General features: G+C 51.2%; 5 gene segments (V, D, J or C); all 5 read left to right on the top strand.

Moving 5' to 3' along the window:
- The window catches only part of LOC134430761 (T-cell receptor alpha chain constant-like), a 161,353-nt gene that overhangs the window by 38,045 nt on the left and 103,151 nt on the right, over positions 1-20,157 (top strand).
- Positions 5,574-6,763, top strand: LOC134430759 (Ig heavy chain V region 914-like). The segment is given in 3 exon segments: positions 5,574-5,631; positions 5,908-6,366; positions 6,486-6,763. Coding segments are annotated over 3 exon segments (543 nt in total).
- On the top strand, positions 7,627-8,908 carry LOC134430763 (Ig heavy chain V region 6.96-like). The segment is given in 2 exon segments: positions 7,627-7,684; positions 7,954-8,908. Coding segments are annotated over 2 exon segments (396 nt in total).
- Positions 8,948-10,887, top strand: LOC134430762 (T cell receptor delta variable 2-like). The segment is given in 2 exon segments: positions 8,948-9,203; positions 9,745-10,887. Coding segments are annotated over 2 exon segments (495 nt in total).
- Positions 13,759-18,675, top strand: LOC134430756 (T cell receptor delta constant-like). The segment is given in 5 exon segments: positions 13,759-13,867; positions 16,535-16,810; positions 17,436-17,507; positions 17,848-17,964; positions 18,048-18,675. Coding segments are annotated over 4 exon segments (558 nt in total).

Below are 20,157 nucleotides of genomic sequence, written 5' to 3'. Positions count from 1 at the left end.
CGCTGTGGTCCTGTTGCTCACAAGAGGTTTTACCACCAGGAAACCTTACCTGCAGTACACTGGGCATCACCATACTGCTGGGACCTGAGGGACACCTCCTTGTGTCCTGCCTAGAACAACAGAAAAAGACGCCAAGGGTGCCCTGGAAATCTGACTGGTTCCTCCTTATCAACTCTCAGCTTTTAGGTTCACAAGTCAGGTGAATGCCAAAGGAGTAACAGGACTCTGTGGCATACCATGGGGTGAAGGTGGGTCAGGCAGAGGCAACAAAGATACAGACAGGAAAATGTGGGGAAAGTTGGGGTTTGTGAATCCACAGAAGTCCTGATTTGCAGACTCTAAAGTTTCTGGGATTATTTCCCACTCTAGGAAGGATGACAAGGAGGCTTTCATCCTGAAAGCTCAAGAAGTGCAGCCCCAAGATGTCCCTACCACCATGTCCCCCTGTTCCTCTCCTGTTTCCCCTAAGTGGAAGTCACAGCAGACACAGCCCGCTGTCACAAGTCGTCCACAGGAGAGCAGCACAGCCCAGCAAGAAAAACCGGCAAGATTTGGTTGTGCGACTTGGGAAGAAGAATGATTCAGGGCTTGTGGCGAGCTCTGCGGTGAGGAAGAAAGCGGTGTAGGACAAGGGGGCAGAAGTAGAGGGAGGCATTTCCACAATTCGCCCACAAACAACATCCCCCGGGGCCCGGGCCGGGTGTGTCGGGGCGGGCAGAGGCGCCGGCGCTGCCCCGGCCGGGCGGGGCCGGGCGGGAGCGGCCCGAGCGCGGCTCCGCTCGGCTCCTGTGCGGCTGCCGCGGCGCCCGCAGCGATGGTGGCCGGGCCGGGGCCGGGGCTGCTGGCCTTGGCCTTGGCCTTGTGGCCGGCAGGTGAGAGCCGGGCGGGGAGGGCAGCGAGCCCGGCCGGGGAACGAGGGACAGAGACAGCGACAGGGACACGAACAGGGACAAGGGCAGAGTCTGGGGAAAGGACAGGAGCAGAGGCAGGGCAGGGAACACGGGCAAAGGCCGGGGCAGAGCCAGGGACAGGGGCTGTGGGCTGGCGGCTGTGGCTGTGGCGGGCCGGGGGCACCGGGACACCGGGACAGCGCCCTCGGTCCGCGGGCGCGCCCTGCCCGATCCCTGCCCTCTCCCTCCGCAGGGCTCTGGGCACGGCCGAGGCTGGAGGAGGCCGGCGGAGGGCAGCGAGCGCCCGGGGACTCCGTCACCCTCTCCTGCCGTGGATCCGGATTCATCTTTAGTAGTTATGCAATTTTTTGGTACCGTCAGTCACCCGGAGGCCTCCCAGAGTGGGTGTCTCTCATCGACTACTTCGGCAATGTAAAGTACGGAGCAGCAGTGCAGGGTCGGGCCACAGTCTCACGGGATGATTCCCAGTCTCTGTTGTCTCTGGTTTTGCGGGCTCTGCAGCCCAGCGACTCTGCCCGCTACTTCTGTGCCATTCACACAGAGACAGGAAACCCAGCTGAGCTGTAACACAAACCTCCCGGGGCCTGGCATGGGGTGTGTTAGATGGAGGGAAGGTCAGAGTCACCAGGAGCCTGGAGTTGATGGCTCCCAGGTGTGTTCACAAAGAGTCAGATCAAAGGCAGGTGTTCCTGGCTTTAGCTGCACACTGCCAGGATTCCAGTTTAGTGCCAAATTGAAACAGAGTGGAATTGTGAGTGACGACAACATCAAAAAGCATTAAAACACCTTCGCCCTGCTGAAGCCTTGCTTCATCCCAGGTTTGTCTTCAATCCTGCACTCCTGATTTCTCTCCCTCTTCTGTCCAAAAGGCAGAGGGCCAGTGGGAAAGGGGTCAATTCCTACACTTGTCATATGGCTCCTTCAGAATCACCTTGCTCTAACCTGGCTTTTCCACAGGCTCCACTTCCCTCAGGCCACAACCAAACAGTTTGTGAGTTTCTCCAAGCATGGAGACTCCACAAGAGGCCTGGACAATCTGCACTGGTGCTCGGTTATTCTCACATTGTGAGGCTGCACTGTTGTGCCATATGCCGTAACTCCAAAAAGGCCCTTTCCTTCTTCTTTCTCTGAGTCTTATTTATGAAAATGATGTATTACTGTATGGAATAATCCTTTACTTATTTGGCATCACGTGTCCTGGCTGTTTCTCTTCTTAGTATCTTGTCCATCCTGAGCATATTCACAGTTGGGACAGTCTGCAAATCAGAGAAGGCCTCGATGTTCTGTCAGCTCTGTTGAGCAACAGCTAAAACATCCCCCTGCCTGTGCCATCAGCAGTACTGTAAAAAAATTTAACTCTATTCCACTTTTGAGCTGCCTCAGGTTCCATTTGTCCAGCCTGCTGAGGTCCCTCTGGGTGGCAGCACCACCCTGCTGTGTAGCAGCCCCTCCTACTACTCTTGTTTCATTAAAGAATTTGCTGGGGATCATATTTATTCTCATCTTCCTAAAGATGGCTAAAGATGCTAAAATCGACCCAATACTGATCCCTGGGGTGCCTTGCTAGACACTGACTTCCAACTAGACCTCCTGCCACTGGTCACAACTCTTAGGGATCCTCTGTCCACTGTTCTGTCCAGATCACCATCTACTCACTCAGCTGAGATTTTATCAGCTTCTCTTAGGAGAACCTACATTGGAAGGACAGTGTTGAAAGCCTGCCTGAAGCCAAGGTAAACAATGCACACTGCTCTCCCCTCATCTACAAAGCCAATCATTTCAGCATAGAAATTCATTATCAGGTCTGTCAAGTGTGAGTTCCCCTTAGTGAGTCCTGCAAACATTCTTGTACTTCGTGTGCCTGGAAATTATTTCTAGGATTAGGTGCTCCATCAGCATTTCAGGGCTTGAGGTAAGCTCCCTGGGTCCTCTTTCTTGTCCTCCTTTCAGATAGTGACATTTACTTTCCACCAGCAGTCCTCGGGTACCTCTCCAAACACCATGATCATTCAAAGGTTATTGAGAGCCTCCTTTCTCCAGACTATTCCCCTTACTTTAATTCCTGAAGACCCTCCCTCATCCAGGACGTTTTGCCCCAGGGGGCGCTGGATCTCTTTGAAGCTAGAAGGTATTGCCTGAATCTCTCAGAATATGCAGAGGATAGCAGATTTTAAAAGAGATAAGAATTACAGCCTCAAATACACGGGATGGGTTTCAACATGGGACACTCTCTAAGAGAAAATCTCCGTATTTCAACACATCATCATATTAGGATTTCATGAAGTGCCAAAGAAGGTGGAAAAATAGCATTCAGGACATTATTTACTGGAGTTCAGCCTGGCTATTAGTAGGAATTGGATTTGAACATAATGTAGATATACCACACACATATTCCCTTCACTGAAAAATTACTGTTTACAATGAACAAGCAATGAGGCTCAAAATTGATGGAAAGCATCTTAAAAATGTCAAGTATTTCATTGTAAATGATCTGTGGTCCAAATACTTCTTCCACCTTAGTGAGCGACAAAAAAATTCTTCCATATCATGATGGAGAACTGTTTTAATAACATCCCGGAAAAGATGATAGGAAGTTAGGAAATATTATAATTGGGGGGATGCTGGAAACCCAACAATGTCACAGCCTCCAGGGGGACTCTACTCAGGACAGAAAAGATGCACGGATCCCCATCCTGATTATGATCTGTACTGTTGCAGTATTTAGAATTTTGGCAGGGTTTTCTTAGCAGTACTGAGGCGTCAACACCTTTGAAAGGGCTCCCAGAGCAAGAAGCCAGGAGAGCGATGGAGGCACACTGGTAGCCCCGGGACAGCAGCCTTCATCTCCCGGGACGCCTCTGGTGCTCTGCCTACGCAGCTGCCAGCGTCCCTCGCCGAGCCCCCCTGAGTCCCCCCTTCCCCCGCGGCCCCGGGGCCCGGGCCGGGTGTGTCGGGGCGGGCAGAGGCGCCGGCGCTGTCCCGGCCGGGCGGGGCCGGGCGGGAGCGGCCCGAGCGCGGCTCCGCTCGGCTCCTGTGCGGCTGCCGCGGCGCCCGCAGCGATGGTGGCCGGGCCGGGGCCGGGGCTGCTGGCCTTGGCCTTGGCCTTGTGGCCGGCAGGTGAGAGCCGGCCGGGGAGGGCAGCGAGCCCGGCCGGGGAACGAGGGACAGAGACAGCGACAGGGACACGAACAGGGACAAGGGCAGAGTCTGGGGAAAGGACAGGAGCAGAGGCAGGGCAGGGAACACGGGCAAAGGCCGGGGCAGACGCAGGGACAGGGGCTGTGGGCTGGCGGCTGTGGCTGTGGCGGGCCGGGGGCACCGGGACACCGGGACAGCGCCCTCGGTCTGCGGGCGCGCCCTGCCCGATCCCTGCGCTCTCCCTCCGCAGGGCTCTGGGCACAGCCGAGGCTGCAGGAGGCCGGCGGAGGGCAGCGAGCGCCCGGGGACTCCGTCACCCTCTCCTGCCGCGGATCCGGATTCACTTTCGAGGATTATTATATTTTCTGGTTCCGTCAGGCGCCCGGAGGCAGCCCAGAGTGGGTGTCCTTTATCAGCTCCCCTAAGGGCACTATAGAGGACTACGGGGCAGCGGTGAAGGATCGGGCCAAGATGTCCCGGGACAATTCCCGATCCGAGGCTTATCTCTCTTTGCGGCCCCTGCAAGCTCAGGACTCTGCCCGGTATTTCTGTGCCGTCCCACGGGGACAGGAAGTGCAGATGAGCTTTAACACAAACATCCCGGCCAGAGGCTGTCTTACATTTTGTGCAGGTGAGAGTTACCAGGGGCTGGAGCTGGGTCTCAAGGCTGTTTCCAAGCAGTCAGATGCCATCGCTGTGCACCACATGTATTCCTGGCCTTTACTGCACACTGCAGGGATTCTGATTTATCGTCAATTTGATTTAGAGTATAATTGTGAGCAATTACAAAGTGCCTTGCTCCCACTTTATCTCTCTTTGCTGCCAGGCTTATTTGCTGTCAAAGGTACAACCCCAACCAGCTTCTGTTTCTCTACGCTAAACATGTCCAGCTCTGACAGCCTTTTAAACTTGGAGAGAAGCTCCACATCAGCAGTTGAAAAACAAAGAAAGCAGAGTCCTCAGTACAGGAGAAATAAGGACATTCTGCCCTATTTCTCCATCAATAGGGAGGTTTTTAGCCATTTCTAGGAAAAACCGTCTTTCTCTCACAGAATGATTCCTTGGGAAGACAAAGCCATCACTCCCAATGTCCCATTTCCTCATTCCCATTTCCATTTCCATTTTCTGAGAACCAAATATTACAGTGTGGAATACTCCTTTCCTCAGTTGACGGAAGTGTTGCTGTTGTGTCTCATCGCAGCCTACTGCCCAACCCAGGGCACGCACTGTCGAGACAGTGGGAGAAATAAAAACGGGATCTGAGTAAGAGGGTTAAGCCGGGACACGTCATGTCTATACCGCTCTTTGCTCACAAACAGTAAATAAAGCCTCGCACGGCGCTGTCTCTCGTCCCATCCTGCACGCCCCCTGTCCCGCCCGGCGGGGCCGCGGCCCCGGGGCCCGGGCCGGGTGTGTCGGGGCGGGCAGAGGCGCCGGCGCTGCCCCGGCCGGGCGGGGCCGGGCGGGAGCGGCCCGAGCGCGGCTCCGCTCGGCTCCTGTGCGGCTGCCGCGGCGCCCGCAGCGATGGTGGCCGGGCCGGGGCCGGGGCTGCTGGCCTTGGCCTTGGCCTTGTGGCCGGCAGGTGAGAGCCGGCCGGGGAGGGCAGCGAGCCCGGCCCGGGAACGACGGACAGAGACAGCGAGAAGGACATGAACACGAACAGGGACAAGGGCAGAGTCTGGGGAAAGGACAGGAGCAGAGGCAGGGCAGGGAACACGGCAAAGGCCGGGGCAGACGCAGGGACAGGGGCTGTGGGCTGGCGGCTGTGGCTGTGGCGGGCCGGGGGCACCGGGACACCGGGACAGCGCCCTCGGTCTGCGGGCGCGCCCTGCCCGATCCCTGCGCTCTCCCTCCGCAGGGCTCTGGGCACAGCCGAGGCTGCAGGAGGCCGGCGGAGGGCAGCGAGCGCCCGGGGACTCCGTCACCCTCTCCTGCCGCGGATCCGGATTCACCTTCGAGGATCATTCTATTTGGTGGTACCGTCAGTTCTCCGGGGGCCCCCTGGAGTGGGTGTCCTATATCAGCCGTCCCAGGGGTTCTGCAAAGGAGTACGGGGCAGCAGTGATGGGCCGCGCCGAGATGTCCCGGGACAATTCCCGATCCGAGGCTTATCTCTCTTTGCGGTCCGTGCGAGCTCGGGACGCTGCCCGGTATTTCTGTGCCGCCCCACGGGGACAGGAAATGCAGATGAGCTTTAACAGAAACCTCCCGGCCAGAGGCTGTCTTACATTTTGTGCAGGTGAGAGTTGCCGGGGCTGGAGCCAGTGGGTCTCAGGGCTGTTTCCAAGAAGTCAGATGCCATCGCTGTGTACCTCAGGTATTTCTGGCCTGTACTGCACACTGTAGGGCTTCTGATTTATTGCCAATTTGATTTAGAGTAGAATTGTAAGCAATTACAAAGTGCCTTGCTCCCACTTTATCCCTGTTTGCTGCAAGATTCATCCTCAAGGCTGAATTCCTGAATTCTCTGCCTGTTCTCTCCAAAAAGAAACAGACAACAGGAAATCAGGTTTGGGATCATTACTTAACAATGAATCAGTGCTCTTCATCTCTACTGCTTCTTGTTCCCCTCCTCCCTCACAGGCTGCAGTTCAATGGCTCCAGCCTGGTTCCTTCCCAAGAGCTGCTGTCCTTCAGAATCAACCCTGTCCAGCCTCGGTTCTCCACAGCCTCCACTTCCCAGTGTCATGATCAAACAATATGTGAACATCTCCAAGCACAGAGACTCCAGGAGGTGCCCGAGCAGCCTGTGCCAGTGTTTGGGCACTCTCACACTGTGAAAAAGCATTTCTCTCTGATGTTCAGTGAGAACCTCTTGTGATTTTCTGTTTGTGCTCCCGCCGAAGGGCATGAACTGAAAACAGCCTGGCCATGTCCTTGTGTTTCTGTACACTTATGACAACCCCAACCAGCTTCTGCATCTCCATGGTAAACAGGGCCAGCTCTGACCGCCTTTTTAACTTGGAGAGATGTTCCATTTCAACAGATGAAAGACAAAGAAAGCTGGTTCCACTATACAGAAAAAAAAAAAAAAGAATTTATGCCTTACTTCTCCTTCATAGGCAGGATTTTTAGCCATTTCTAGGAAAAACTGTCTTTCTCTCTCAGAATGATTCCTTGGGAAGACAAAGGCTATCACTCCAAATGTTCCATTTCCTCCTTTCCATGAGCTTTAATTCTGAGAACCACCTATTACAGCGTGGAATAGTCCTTTGCTCAGCTGGCAATATTGGTGCTGCTCTGCCCGATCGCAGCTTATTGCCCAACCCCAGGGACTCACTGGCGAGACAGTGGGAGAAATAAAACCAGGATCTAAGCAAGAGGGTTAAGCCGGGACACGTCATGTCTATACGGCTCTTTGCTCACAAACAGTAAATAAAGCCTCGCACGGCGCTGTCTCTCGTCCCATCCTGCACGCCCCCTGTCCCGCCCGGCGGGGCCGCGGCCCCGGGGCCCGGGCCGGGTGTGTCGGGGCGGGCAGAGGCGCCGGCGCTGCCCCGGCCGGGCGGGGCCGGGCGGGAGCGGCCCGAGCGCGGCTCCGCTCGGCTCCTGTGCGGCTGCCGCGGCGCCCGCAGCGATGGTGGCCGGGCCGGGGCCGGGGCTGCTGGCCTTGGCCTTGGCCTTGTGGCCGGCAGGTGAGAGCCGGGCGGGGAGGGCAGCGAGCACGGCCGGGGAACGAGGGACAAAGACAGCGACAGGGACACGAACAGGGACAAGGGCAGAGTCTGGGGAAAGGACACAGCAGAGGCAGGGCAGGGAACACGGCAAAGGCCGGGGCAGACCCAGGGACAGGGGCTGTGGGCTGGCGGCTGTGGCTGTGGCGGGCCGGGGGCACCGGGACACCGGGACAGCGCCCTCGGTCCGCGGGCGCGCCCTGCCCGATCCCTGCGCTCTCCCTCCGCAGGGCTCTGGGCACAGCCGAGGCTGCAGGAGGCCGGCGGAGGGCAGCGAGCGCCCGGGGACTCCGTCACCCTCTCCTGCCGCGGATCCGGATTCACCTTTAGGGATTATGGAATTTATTGGTACCGTCAGTCACCCGAAGGCCGGCTGGAGTGGATGTCTGTTATTAGTTTTGATCCCACTGTTTTTTATTTTGACCAGTCAGTGCAGGGGCGGGCCAAGATTTCCCGGGACAATTCCCGGTCCGAGGTTTATCTCTCCCTGCTGACCCTGCAGCCCCGCGACTCTGCCCGGTATTTCTGCGCTGTTCACACGGGGACAGGAAACCCAGCTGGGCTTTAACACAAACCTGCTCGGGCCTGGCTCAGCACCCAAGAAATTTGGAGATGGTGAATTCCAAAGAGGTTCAGGGCTGTTCCTAAGAAATCAGGTGCCATCCCCACGCAGCACCAGTGATCCTGGCCTTTCATCAAGAGCTCCTTTCCCAGCACTGACGCTTTCCTTCTCCTGAGTCCCAACTGCAATGTTCTACGCTACAGAAGAGGTTCAAGGTTTTTCAGTCATGCAGTCAGCCTGGTGACTGTCTGGCTCCAGTCTCTTCTTAAGTGGAACATGCAAAGCACCTGCAGAGTCCTGGGCTGCCTTTGCTGCAGGGCAGGGTCCGGGAGGGCTTAGAGAGGAAGAAGCATCTGGAGAAGTGTCATCACTGGGGAGCCAGGAAGGTGCAGGGCCAGAGTGCAGGGAGGAGGGTGAGGAGAACTTTGGACAAGGGGTGCCCTGGCCAAGCCAAGATGAGATCCTGGGGTGTCCCATGTGGGAGCAGCAGCCCAGCAGAGCCAGAGCCAGGGGAAGGACAAGCTGACAGCCCCCCTGGTCACCTCCAAAGTCCCAGAGCCTGCGAGACACTCTGAGAGAAAAGCCAGGGCTGGCCCCTCAGAACCACATCACCTTTAGCCCAACACAGCATTTCCTGCCCAACAAATGGTCTGTTACTGCAGCACCCAGGGTGAGAAACAGCAAGGAGGGCAGCAAGAGCTTCAGGTTCTAGTCCTCATGCCCCACCTCTCCCCCTCAGTGCTGTCACAGGCAGAGGGAGGGACCAGCAGGGCCTGGGCCTGAGAGCAGTGCCAGAGGCCCAGGCAGGGCAGGTGTGGGCAGAGCTGTTGTGCAGGCGCAGAGAAGCTGCAGAGAGGCCACGGAGAGCGGGCCTGGCCATGTGGAGTGCCCTGTGCGTGGGCTTCTTGCCCATTGTAGGTAAGTGCAGGCAAGGGCTGCTGGCCCCGGGAGCTGAGCGTGGCCCTGGGCTCTGCAGGGCTCTGGGCAGCTGTGCTGAGCGCTTGCAGCCGCAGCTGTGCCCCGGCTCCAGCTGCCCAGCCATGCCTGTGGAGCACGGGGAGAGCAGCCCTGCTCCTCTGGTGCCTCTGAGCTGGGCACCTGCGTGCCAGCTGCCTGCTCTGCAGCCTGGGCACACGCAGGGCACCTCCCTGCTGCACTCAGATCTCGGCGCCCAGCGCTTGGCCCTGGCACTGGACAAAGGGATTTATTGCCTCATGGTGTAAATCCTTCCTTCTTCATTGGGGAAAATCAGAAAATGCTTCCTGCCAGACTGGGAAAAGGATGGAGGGAAATGTGGTATCTTCTTCCTTGTGAACCTTGCTAGCTGCCACCAGCTCTGCCCATCTGTGTCAGCTGGCTTCCAAGAGGAGGATTTTGTCCTAGCACTTGTCCTGTACCACCAGCATTGCCCTGACCTTTGTTGAATCTTGCAGTGATTGTGGCTCATTCTTGGTCTCAGCAGCAGTCACTGGCCAGGTGGCCTTGGAGCAGCACCCCAGAGAAGTGACCGTGCGAGAGGGAGATGGAGTCACCTTCCAGTGCAGCTTGGAGAGAGGGTCTGCCCTAGGCTACAACATGTACTGGTATCGTCAAGGCCCAGGGGGCTCTCTCAAATTTATCTACAAGGAGGGTGAAATCTTTGGAGAAGGTTTCCAAGATCGTTTTGTGGGATCAGTGGAGAGGTTCCGTTTCACACTGCAGCTCCTGGCAGCAACCCCAGGCGATGCAGCAATGTATTACTGTGGAGCACAGACCACCCTGGAGCAGCTCTGCAGCAGAGTGAACCAAAAACCAGCAGATGGGGAAGACAGATCTCCCAGCATTTCTTTCTGGCAGCTGCTCCCCAGGGCTCTTGTCAGGCAATGGCAGGTGCAGGAAACCTCCCTCTGGCTCGGTGGCACTAAAAGGCACTGAAGGGAGGGCTGCTGGAAGGGCTGGTGCCATTGATGGTGCAGGAGGATCTGTGCTGGGAGCTGCAGAGGCTGCAGTTTGGGCGAGTGCAGGGTTAGTGCACCTCACCAGGGCTCCTGTCCAGCATGGCCTCATTTCTCCTCTGTGCCTTGCCTTGGCTCCCAACCCTTTTTCTTCAGGGACAGTCAGCATGGCTTTGGGAAGTTGGGATTTGGCTTAGCCACATTGACAGCATTCTACAGTGAGACAAAGGGTCTTGCTGGGTGAGGAGAGAGTGGATGTTGCGCATTCTTCATTCAGTTGAGCTCCCAGCACTGACTTCCCTGGAAACCTTCTGCACAAATCTTTTTATTATGGCCATGGTTCAGTGACATGGATTGTGCAAGGGGACATATTCCTCCTCCTGGGCTGTGGGAAATGAAATTCCTGTAGGCTGATCTGGCTGCTGAAGCCGGAGGTGAATAAAGCATTCAGGACCTCAGCCCTGTCCCCTGTACTCTGTCACCTGGTCCCCATCCCATTCAGCACTGGGCCCACGTTTTCCCAGCCTCGTTTGTCCGTGCAGCCTCCTGACACCTTGTCCTGACTCCTTGCTCACTGGGGAGGAATCCAGGTGAGAGCCGGGCAGGGAGGGCAGCGAGCCCAGCCCAGGGCAATGAAGGACAGTGACAGCGACAGGTAGGGACAGGGACTGGGGCAAGGATGAGCAGGGACACGGGCAGACGCAGATGGGGCAGGAGGTTTTGTCACCATGCGGGTTTTGTCACTGTGTGGCATCCAGGGTCACCAGGACAGTGCCCTCGGTCCGCGGGCGCGCCCTGCCCGATCCCTGCGCTCTCCCTCCGCAGGGCTCTGGGCACGGCCGAGGCTGCAGGAGGCCGGTGGAGGGCAGCGAGCGCCCGGGGACTCCGTCACCCTCTCCTGCCGCGGATCCGGATTAACCTTCGAGAATCATTATGTTCGGTGGTACCGTCAGGCGCCCAGGGGCAGATTCGAGTGGGTGTCCTGGATTAGCCATTACGCATCACAGATTCAGTTTGGGGCAGCAGTGGAAGGTCGAGCCACAGCCTCCAGGGACAACTCCCAGTCTGTGGCATCTCTCAGCCTGCACCTCCTCCGTGCCGGGGACACCGCCTGCTACTTCTGTGCTGTTCGCACGGAGACACAAATCCAGCTGACGCTGAACACAAACCACCTGAGAGCATCCCAGCTCTCTGCCTCGGAGCTGGAAGGGGCCTGTGTTGCCCAGATGTTCAGGGTTGCTGTAGACACAGCACAGAGTTTTCAAATGTTTGATTCTCACAGGGAAATCCTGCCTTTTGCTTTCCACAAATGAGCTGTAACCTTTATGTTTATCTTCTTGGCATGTGTCATGCCAACTCACTTCCCATTCCCCCTAACTGCTTCAGCTTTGAAGCAATTTTCCTGTTTCCCTTGGCTTCCAGTATAACAGGTAGCCAGTCCAAAAGGTCGGGTGTGTGAATAGTCCTGCTGTGGTTTTAGGCACAGCTCATGTCCTCTCAGTCCAGCCCATGGGTTTTACTGCCTGAGGGGTGAGCAGAGGAAATGGGGAATTCTAGAGCGTTATTTGGGAGCTCATTGGGAGAATGTGGAAGCTGTGTGTGTGTCTCCCCGATCTGAGGTTCTACAGGGAGACAGAGCTGTTGAGCAGATGGGTTTGCAGCTGTTGGATCCTGGACATGACAAGCAGAACCACGGGGACATGGTGGAGTAGACTGATTGCTTAAGCTGTTGCTTTTTTCTTACCCTTGTCTCTGGGCCTGCAGGTGGCCTTTCTCAGGTGAAGACAGCGGCCTCAGGCCCTACAGTGGGGAAGATCTCAGAGTCTGTCTGGCTCACCTGCCACATCTCTGGTGTAGCCATCACCGACAGCAACTACGCGTGGGACTGGATCCGGCAGACTCCTGGCAAAGAGCTGCAGCACCTGGTGATGCAGTATCCTTTCACAGGGCTCCAGCACATCGCTGCATCCTTCCAGAGCCGAGTCAACAGCTCTGCAGACCCCTCCAGGAACCAGCTGTGGCTGCAACTGCTCTCACCAGCGGCTGCAGACACAGCCACCTATTTCTGCAGCATGAGAGATCTTGAAAAGGGCACAGTGCTTGAAATGCAGGCAGCGCCAGGGCAGAATTGGAAGGAGGGGCTTTAATCTAGCCAGATCTTTTGTGGTTGCTGCAAGGCAAGGCTCTTCCCAGACTTCTCAAACTAGTCTGGCTGTCTTTTGCAGAAACAGATGCAGAGGTGCTACAGCAATAACAACAGTAGTCTCCCACAAGCAACCCCCAAATCATTAACGTGTTAACTTCTTCCTTCCTTCTCAACATCTCCCATAGGCAGAAAGAACCAGGGAAAGAGGGTGTTTTGGTTTGTGATTTTTTTTTTCAAAGAATATGATGGTTTTGGTTTGAGTATGGCTAATTTTCTTCATAGCAGGAATAGAACTATGTTTTGAATCTGTGTTGGAAAGTGTGTTGGTAATTCAGAGATGTTCGAGTTATTGCTGAGCAGTGCTTACATAGAGTCAAGGCCTCTTCTGCTCCTCATTCCACACATCAGTGTATAGGTACACAAAATTTGGGAGGGAACACAGCTGGTTCAGCTCTGGCTGTCAAGGCTTTATGATACAGTTGAATATCATGAAGGATTTGATCAATGTACAACATCTCCTTCACTCTTTGATCCTCACTCCCAAGGTGTCAGTGTCTCTACACAACAAAGAATAATCAGCTTGTCTACTTTCTCCTCTTAGCTAAAACACCACAAAGACTTCCTAAGGTATTAAATGACCCCAGGAACCAGTTCTAAGAGACCAGAGGGCACATTCCTCCTGCTTCTGAGCACTGAAACAAAGGGGAAGAAGGGAACAGCTTTCAGCAAGTCAGGAGAATCTTCAGAAATGCTTTGATATAACATGAAAAGTTCTGATTCTTTTCCTGCTTTCTATGCAGCTTAACTCTCTCAGACTTTTCAGAGGTGTCATGTAATCCCCAAGTTCTCATTTACAACTCAACCTCTCTGATATTATCTTATATCCTTTCTTGAAAGGTGTTTTTTCATGTGGTACGTTGGGTCTGAAACCACTGAAGAGGTCATGTGACTGCCTGTATAATCCTGAATTCTATGTAGTTGAACAGAGACAGTTTTTACAAGGAAATAGATCACTGTGTACAGGGGCCGGAGTACCACGATGATACAAACAGCATAGGGACCTGTACAAAAACAAAAAGAGGGGGAAAATTGAGATATTTTGGGAAAGAAAGGAGATGGCTGACTATAATCATTAAAGAGAAAAATAGAATATTCTTTCTATAATGCCTTTTACCCTTGTAAGATAAAAGAGTTCAAGGGGATTCTAAAAGGTGGAAGAAAGAGAGAAGTTGAAAATTCTATACTCAATCAAGCTATTTGAAACCACTGAACAATTCAATTAACCTTTTTTCCCTTTCCAGTTTTGGAAGTAAATGTACCTCTGGATCCTCTCACAGACTTGCACCCATGGATAATTAGAAAAACTATTTGGCTTTCTATCTCATGATTTACAACACTTTTGAACACCATGAGGAAAGAGTGAGTTATTGGAATAAGTCTTAGCACTGTGAGAACAGAGATGCTTATATTTGGACCAGGGACGACTCTCACAGTTCTACCAAGTAAGTGACATTTTTTATTCCTCAAACTTTATTGAAAATTGAGGTGTAGCTGGACAGAGGAGTTTAATGGTTTGGGTTCACTGAAAGAATTTTCAGCTGCAATAATCCCTTGAATGCACTCACTCTCCAGCCAGGCTTTCAAGCCAAATCCTCAGCTTGGATCTGCTCAGGAAGGTTTCCCAGGAACAACTGGGCTGACTCTGCACAGCACCATTATTCCATGATCCCCAAACACCAGCAGGGCACTGCTGAGCCTGAGATAACTTATTCCCACTTTGGGCAGCACTCTGGCCCAAATTCACTGTCCAGTGTCCAATTCTCCAGCGGGCTTGCACTGACTGACTTGGGGCAGGAATGCAGAGCTCAGTGAGGAGCTCCCAGGATGAGGAGTTTTGAGACAGATCTGTAACTCCTGGTAGGAGAAGTTCTGGTTTGACACTGGCACCACCACATTGAGAGTGTCCCCAGGTAAGGCATTCCACTGTCCTGGGGACAGAGCAGGAAGGAGGTGAAATAGCCTTGGGCTAAAATTCTCACAAGTGCCTCATATCCAAGAGCTCCTGGAATGAAAGACAATTGCCCACTAGGTTGTGTGGGTTCTGAAAAGACCAGTGTGGGGAGTAGGGATTATAAGAAGCCTTAGTTATTCCTATCTTTCTTTGGAGTTCCGTGATGTGCAAAAAAGATACATGTCCCCCCAAGCAAAGTTACCATTCTGAAGAAAGACCTATCTTTCCATGCTGTTTGATGATTTTCTTTTCCTAGCTAATGACAGGGTATTTTCAGATCTGCACAGAGATTCTGGTATTAACTTTGATGTTACAAGATGCTGGGCCTTAAGTATCAAACTCCCTTTTGAGGCTGCTGAAACAGTCAGGAAGTTGAAGCCAAAGTTTTCAGGATGTGAGCAACCTTCCCTTTTGGGTTTTGAATTCCTTTGGGAGATATTAATATGCATTTTAAGGTGTTTACAGCACAAATACTTTCCAATCTTTTGCCAACTCCCCAAATCAAAATGACATAAAATAACAACCATTAGTGCCACTGTGGGATACTCCAGGCTTATTCTCATTTAAGGATAGAGAAGGTTTTCCTTTTGGTACTGTTTGGTTTATTCCAGATTAAACATTCATTAAGAATGCTAAGTCCCATTACTTTCTGGAATAGAGGGCTCCTCCTTTGACAAAAGGAGGAGAAGTACAACATTTTCTTCAAATAAATTTTCAGAACATAAAACACAAATCCCTTCCAGAAACAAGCAGTGGTAGGAATTCATGGCTGTATTGTCAGGGAATGCAAACTAAGGCTCAGACCTTCCAGGGTCAGATAAAACAAATCTTCTACTCTCTGAACTACAGTTGCACTGTGTACATTATTGATTGCTGAAGATCCTGCCCAGGAAGTTATTGCAGAGAAGCAGCCTGGTTGTGTTCTGGCTGTTTGGAAAGCCTGGGGAGGAGACCACATGAAAAGTCCTTCTCAGAGAAGGTCTTCTCAGAGAACACAGAATGCACAGGACTGACAGGATCTGGCCAATCATGGTGCAACTGAGAAGGAAATGTGTGGGGGAAGAATAGCAAAGCGAGCCCTTTTTGATTTACCCATTTTAACTGTGTGTTACTGCTGCTCTTATCTTTGGGAATGGAACTCAACTGACCGTGGAGCCAAGTAGGTATCCTTTATATATTACCATTTTCTGAGTTGCTACTCTTTCATTTTCCCCCTTTGCAAATATTTTATTCCCCCCAAAATTTATGCAGACACTCATTCATGCTTTCCACTCACTAATTTTACTTTCTCTGTGTAATCTTTTGCATGCAGCTAGACAATTTATATGTAAAAATATTCTTATTCCACTTCTCAGTGTTGCCAAAGAACTTGAACTCCAGTTCAAGTTCTGTCTGCTATCATTCTGAATTTCTTTGGGACATACATCTATCCACTTATTAAGGCTTCTTAATAAGATTGCCATAGTCATTGTTGGGTTAAACTCACACTTAGACTGCCTAAAGGGAAATTAAGTGTCTGTGGAAGTTGGCACACAAGTTCCTAAGACTATCTATTTTGTCAGAATTAAAAATACAAAACTGATAGCAGAGAAGGGTACAAAAGCAAGAAATAAAATCTTATGCAACATTTCTATATTAGTTTAATCTTAATAAGTTCTTAAGAAGTTGGATTCAACCGAACTGGTCACCAAGTTAATGCGTTTGATTTCTGTTGAGCATCTGGGAGGGAGAGTAAAAGAAAATATAGTATTCACTTATGTCTCATGAATATGCAAGAGCAACCCTGATAGAACTGTTATGATTTGGAATTAAATGGCGGAGAAAGCAGAATAAGTGGAGTCTTGGAGTGGCATTCATCAAAGTTCCCCTCTTGTTTGTAGGTCCATTATAAAATCAAGAGTGCATTTACAAGCACAAGCTTTGGCAAAAGGTAGTTGTGATCCTGTGCGATTAAATCCCCTATTAAGTATCGCCCCATACCAATTTCTGTCTTTATTTTGATCTTTTGGAAGAAGCAGCAAGAAATAAAGACCACAAAAAGTGATTGCTAATGCTACAAATTACTCACAGATGGAGTACATGTGAATTTTGGGTCACTCAGCACCCAAGTAAGCCTGCAGTAAAATCAATCCTGTCCAAACCTTGCTTTTCTTTTCAGACGTTTTAAAAACATCTGACCCTCAAGTCATTGTGATGAAATCAAAGAAACTGGAAGAAGATGGCAGCTCTGGGAAAGCAGCTTGTTTGGCAAGGAACTCCACTACAAAGAACATCAGATTGGAGATGCCCTCTCAGGAGGTGGTCTATGAACAGAGCCCATCCATTTTGACGTCACAGGGGTTGTACAATGCAATTAAAGTGGTCAGGGTGACAAAAGACACAGAGGTGACCTGCACGGCCAAATTCGACGACCTCACGATAACAGCAGAGCCAGGTACAGTTTGGTGGCACAGCTGTCACTTATTTCTGGAGACAGTGGCCTGTGGGGCTTGGTGTTCTCCTTCTGGACAGCACTGCCCTGGGCAGCCAGCAGAAATAAGAAAGACATTTGGGATTTCAGCAGGGAGAACTGAAAGATGTTTCAAAACATCTATAAGAAATGGTTTCAACTAATTAATTACTTTGGGATACTTTTCTGGGAAGAAAACACACAATCCATTTGTTCTAAATGTGAATTTCCTTATGACGGAATATTCAAGCCAATAGCAGCAAATTTGCAGCACAAGCTGGAACAGCCTTTCTAAAACCAAAAAAAGTTAAAGGTGGAGTGTGTTGTGAGGATTTTTAAATTAAATTAATTGTTATATTTGGTGGGATTGCTCTTTTAGCCATGAAGGTCATTCAAATATTAAAACCAAAAGAATGCACAGTTTTTCTTTGTCTGGCAGCTGCATGGAGAAATTTTCTCCTCAAATTAATGTTGGAATTATTCCTGACCAGCTGAGGCCAAATCAGTCCTTTCCTCCGATGTTTTATGAGAAATGTCATCTAAATTTTTTTTAATATCCTTTGTAAAAGGTTGATGTAGTTTAAAATGCCTTTTCTTTATCATGCTACAGAACAGGAGGCTGAAGAACCAATAACAGAGGCCAGTGAGAGGGTTTGCAACAGCACAAATATCTCAGCACAAGGTAAGTTACCCAAACAGGATGTGAAGTTACATTGCTCTCTGGGAGATAAAGGCATGGAAATGCATTTTCTGCAGGGCAGAGCACTCAGAACACAACACATTCAGCACACACAGGCTGCTGTTCCAAGGTTGCTCCTGCAGTTACACACAAGCCCAAGGAAGCTAAAAGCAACAGAGACAGACTCTGGGCTCCCCTGTTGTTGCCATGTTCTCTCTCGGCTGTTCCTTTGCTGCTCTTCCTTTCCCTGAAACTCTCACCTGTGGATTTTCCACTTTCAGCCAAGATCACAACACCAAAACCCAGACCATGATCTCTCCCCTCTTTTCTGGTCACTGAGCAGATGCTGGAGGGCAGAGAGTGAACATGCTGTCCATGGCTGTGCTGGGTTTGAGAGTCCTGCTGGCAAAGAGCATCGCCTTCAATGCCCTCATGAGCATCAAGTTGTTTCTTTTCTGAGGTAAGGGAGCTCACAGCTCTCAATCACTGGTTCAGAGGCCCAATTTCATTAAATGTACTTAAAACCTCCCTTTGCTCTTCCAGATATAGGGTATGAACCCAAAGAAGAACAGGAAAGAACATGAACCAGCAGCACAAGGGGGCTGAACAAGCAGGGCCAGAGCTGCTGACAGAGACCAGCCAGGACACAAGGCAGCACCTTCCCCTGAAGACATGCAACACTCTGCACTCCTGCCTGGCCAGCTGATTTACACTCAAGAGTTTTAAGTGCTTTTGCTGTTTCGTCTCCTCTGAACACTGAGGAGAGTGGATTTATCCTCATTCTCCTGCTAAGCAGATCCCTCCACGCTTCTGCCATTTGCACACCAGTGTCCAACCTGCTTCAGTAGCTTTGAAAACTCCAGTGCTCACTGCAGATAGATGGCCTTTGAAAAGCACCTTTCCCAGGCATGTTGTGTTACTGCCTGTGGAACTGGAGCAGCACTGCTGAGGGAATTCCAGCCCAGGAACTGCCATTTGTAGGTTTGGGTTTCAGATACTTTCAATACCAATAATGTGTATTGCAGATAAGAAGAGCTGTGTAGAATCTGAAGTGATTTCATTCAACTAGATAATGTTCATTTCTTGATTAAGCCTGTATTTCTTCTGCTAAATTTATTACATGTGCAATTTAGGTTCCTGTAACAGTGACAAAAATAAACTTGTGCAAGCACAAACTGCTGTGGGTTTTCTGTGCTTTTTCTTCTGAAACTGAGATGGAATTGCTGAAATCCAACTGGCCTAAAAGCCCACTGGGGTCAGAAGCACAGCTTTGATATTGTAGATATCCTGTTGGTTGTATTTGTCTTTTGCCGACTTTGTGCAGGGAAATGTCTCAGGAACTTCAGTGAGGAGAGTCCTTGCTGAAGGCACAAGGGAGGAAAATGCTCCTGTCAGCAGAGAAGAAACCCTGCTGCTGTTTTGCACTCAGGGACAGGAGGAAGGGGCCACCAGAAAATATTCTGGGGTGATTTGATGGAGTGATAGTTTCCATAGCAACTTGGCTCTGGGCTAACAGAGCCCAGCCCACACCTTCCCCAGCTCATGCCCCTCTCACAGGCTACAGGCAGGATGCTGTGGTCACCATTTCTGACTCAGTCACACCAGGCAGCATCAACCCTCCCCTGCTTTGGAAAACACAAGGTAACCACATCCTGAAGGGAAGATAAGGCTTTGCTGTCCCTGCCTGAGCTCCTGCAGCCCTCAAGAGAGCCTCTGCACAGGCCACAGCAAGGGCTGCTGCACTGAGCTTGCTCAGCTCACACCCTCCGGCCTGGAGTGCTGAAAAGTCCTTTGAAAAGAAACTTCAGTTCCTTTTCCCCTGGGGAACGGTGAACAAAACCCTTGACTAAAAGTATATAAAGAAAATTCAGCAGACATATAAAAACATCTCAGCAGATTGGGAGGAGCACAGAAGATACTAAAAAGATAACGACCATTAGTGAACATCAGCTCCAAACATCAGGCCTGGTGAGAACCAAAATAACATCGAACGTGTAGTGATCAATAACAAACCAAACACTACAAAGTGTGGAACTTGGGACCAATGGTCTTTGAACCAATAAATTTCCCTAGGGTTTGACTGTAGAAGTACAAGAAAACTCTACTGAAAACATTGTGCAATGGACGGATTTTCTCTGCACAACCCATGCAATGTGTGGATGAAATTATTTTGGTTGCATCTCCTAGGCAGAATAAAGTAATGCCTTGATTCTCAACCACGGAGTGTGGTAGTTGACATCTGTCCTGCCGCTCAGGTCAAAATGGTGAGAGCTCTCTCCAGTGGCAGACAACATTAAAAGCATGCTGAAAGAATAAAGCTTTGTCAAAGAGGTTACATGGGAAAACACAGTGAAGAACACCATGAGAATGGGCAGCACTAAACACCATTTTGTACCACTGAACCCTCCAGTTTTCTTATGCCACATTAAAAATGCAACGTAATAATCATATTCCTGCATCTTCCCGGCATAATCTGACCTATCTATTTTGTGCCCAAAAATCCTATGAACATCCTGACAAAATTAGATCTAACACAAACAGAAACTCAAAAAGAGTATGGTTAATTACCCGGCTGTAAGGCAAGTTCTCTTTCTCTCTTTGCCTCATATTTCAGTCAGCAGATATGGTCTGAACTGAAGTAATAGGAACCTGA

Source organism: Melospiza melodia, chromosome 30 (assembly GCF_035770615.1).
Source record: "Melospiza melodia melodia isolate bMelMel2 chromosome 30, bMelMel2.pri, whole genome shotgun sequence".
NCBI lineage: Eukaryota > Metazoa > Chordata > Aves > Passeriformes > Passerellidae > Melospiza > Melospiza melodia.
Note: the sequence above shows the minus strand (reverse complement) of the source record. Positions and strands in the feature narration are given on the sequence as shown.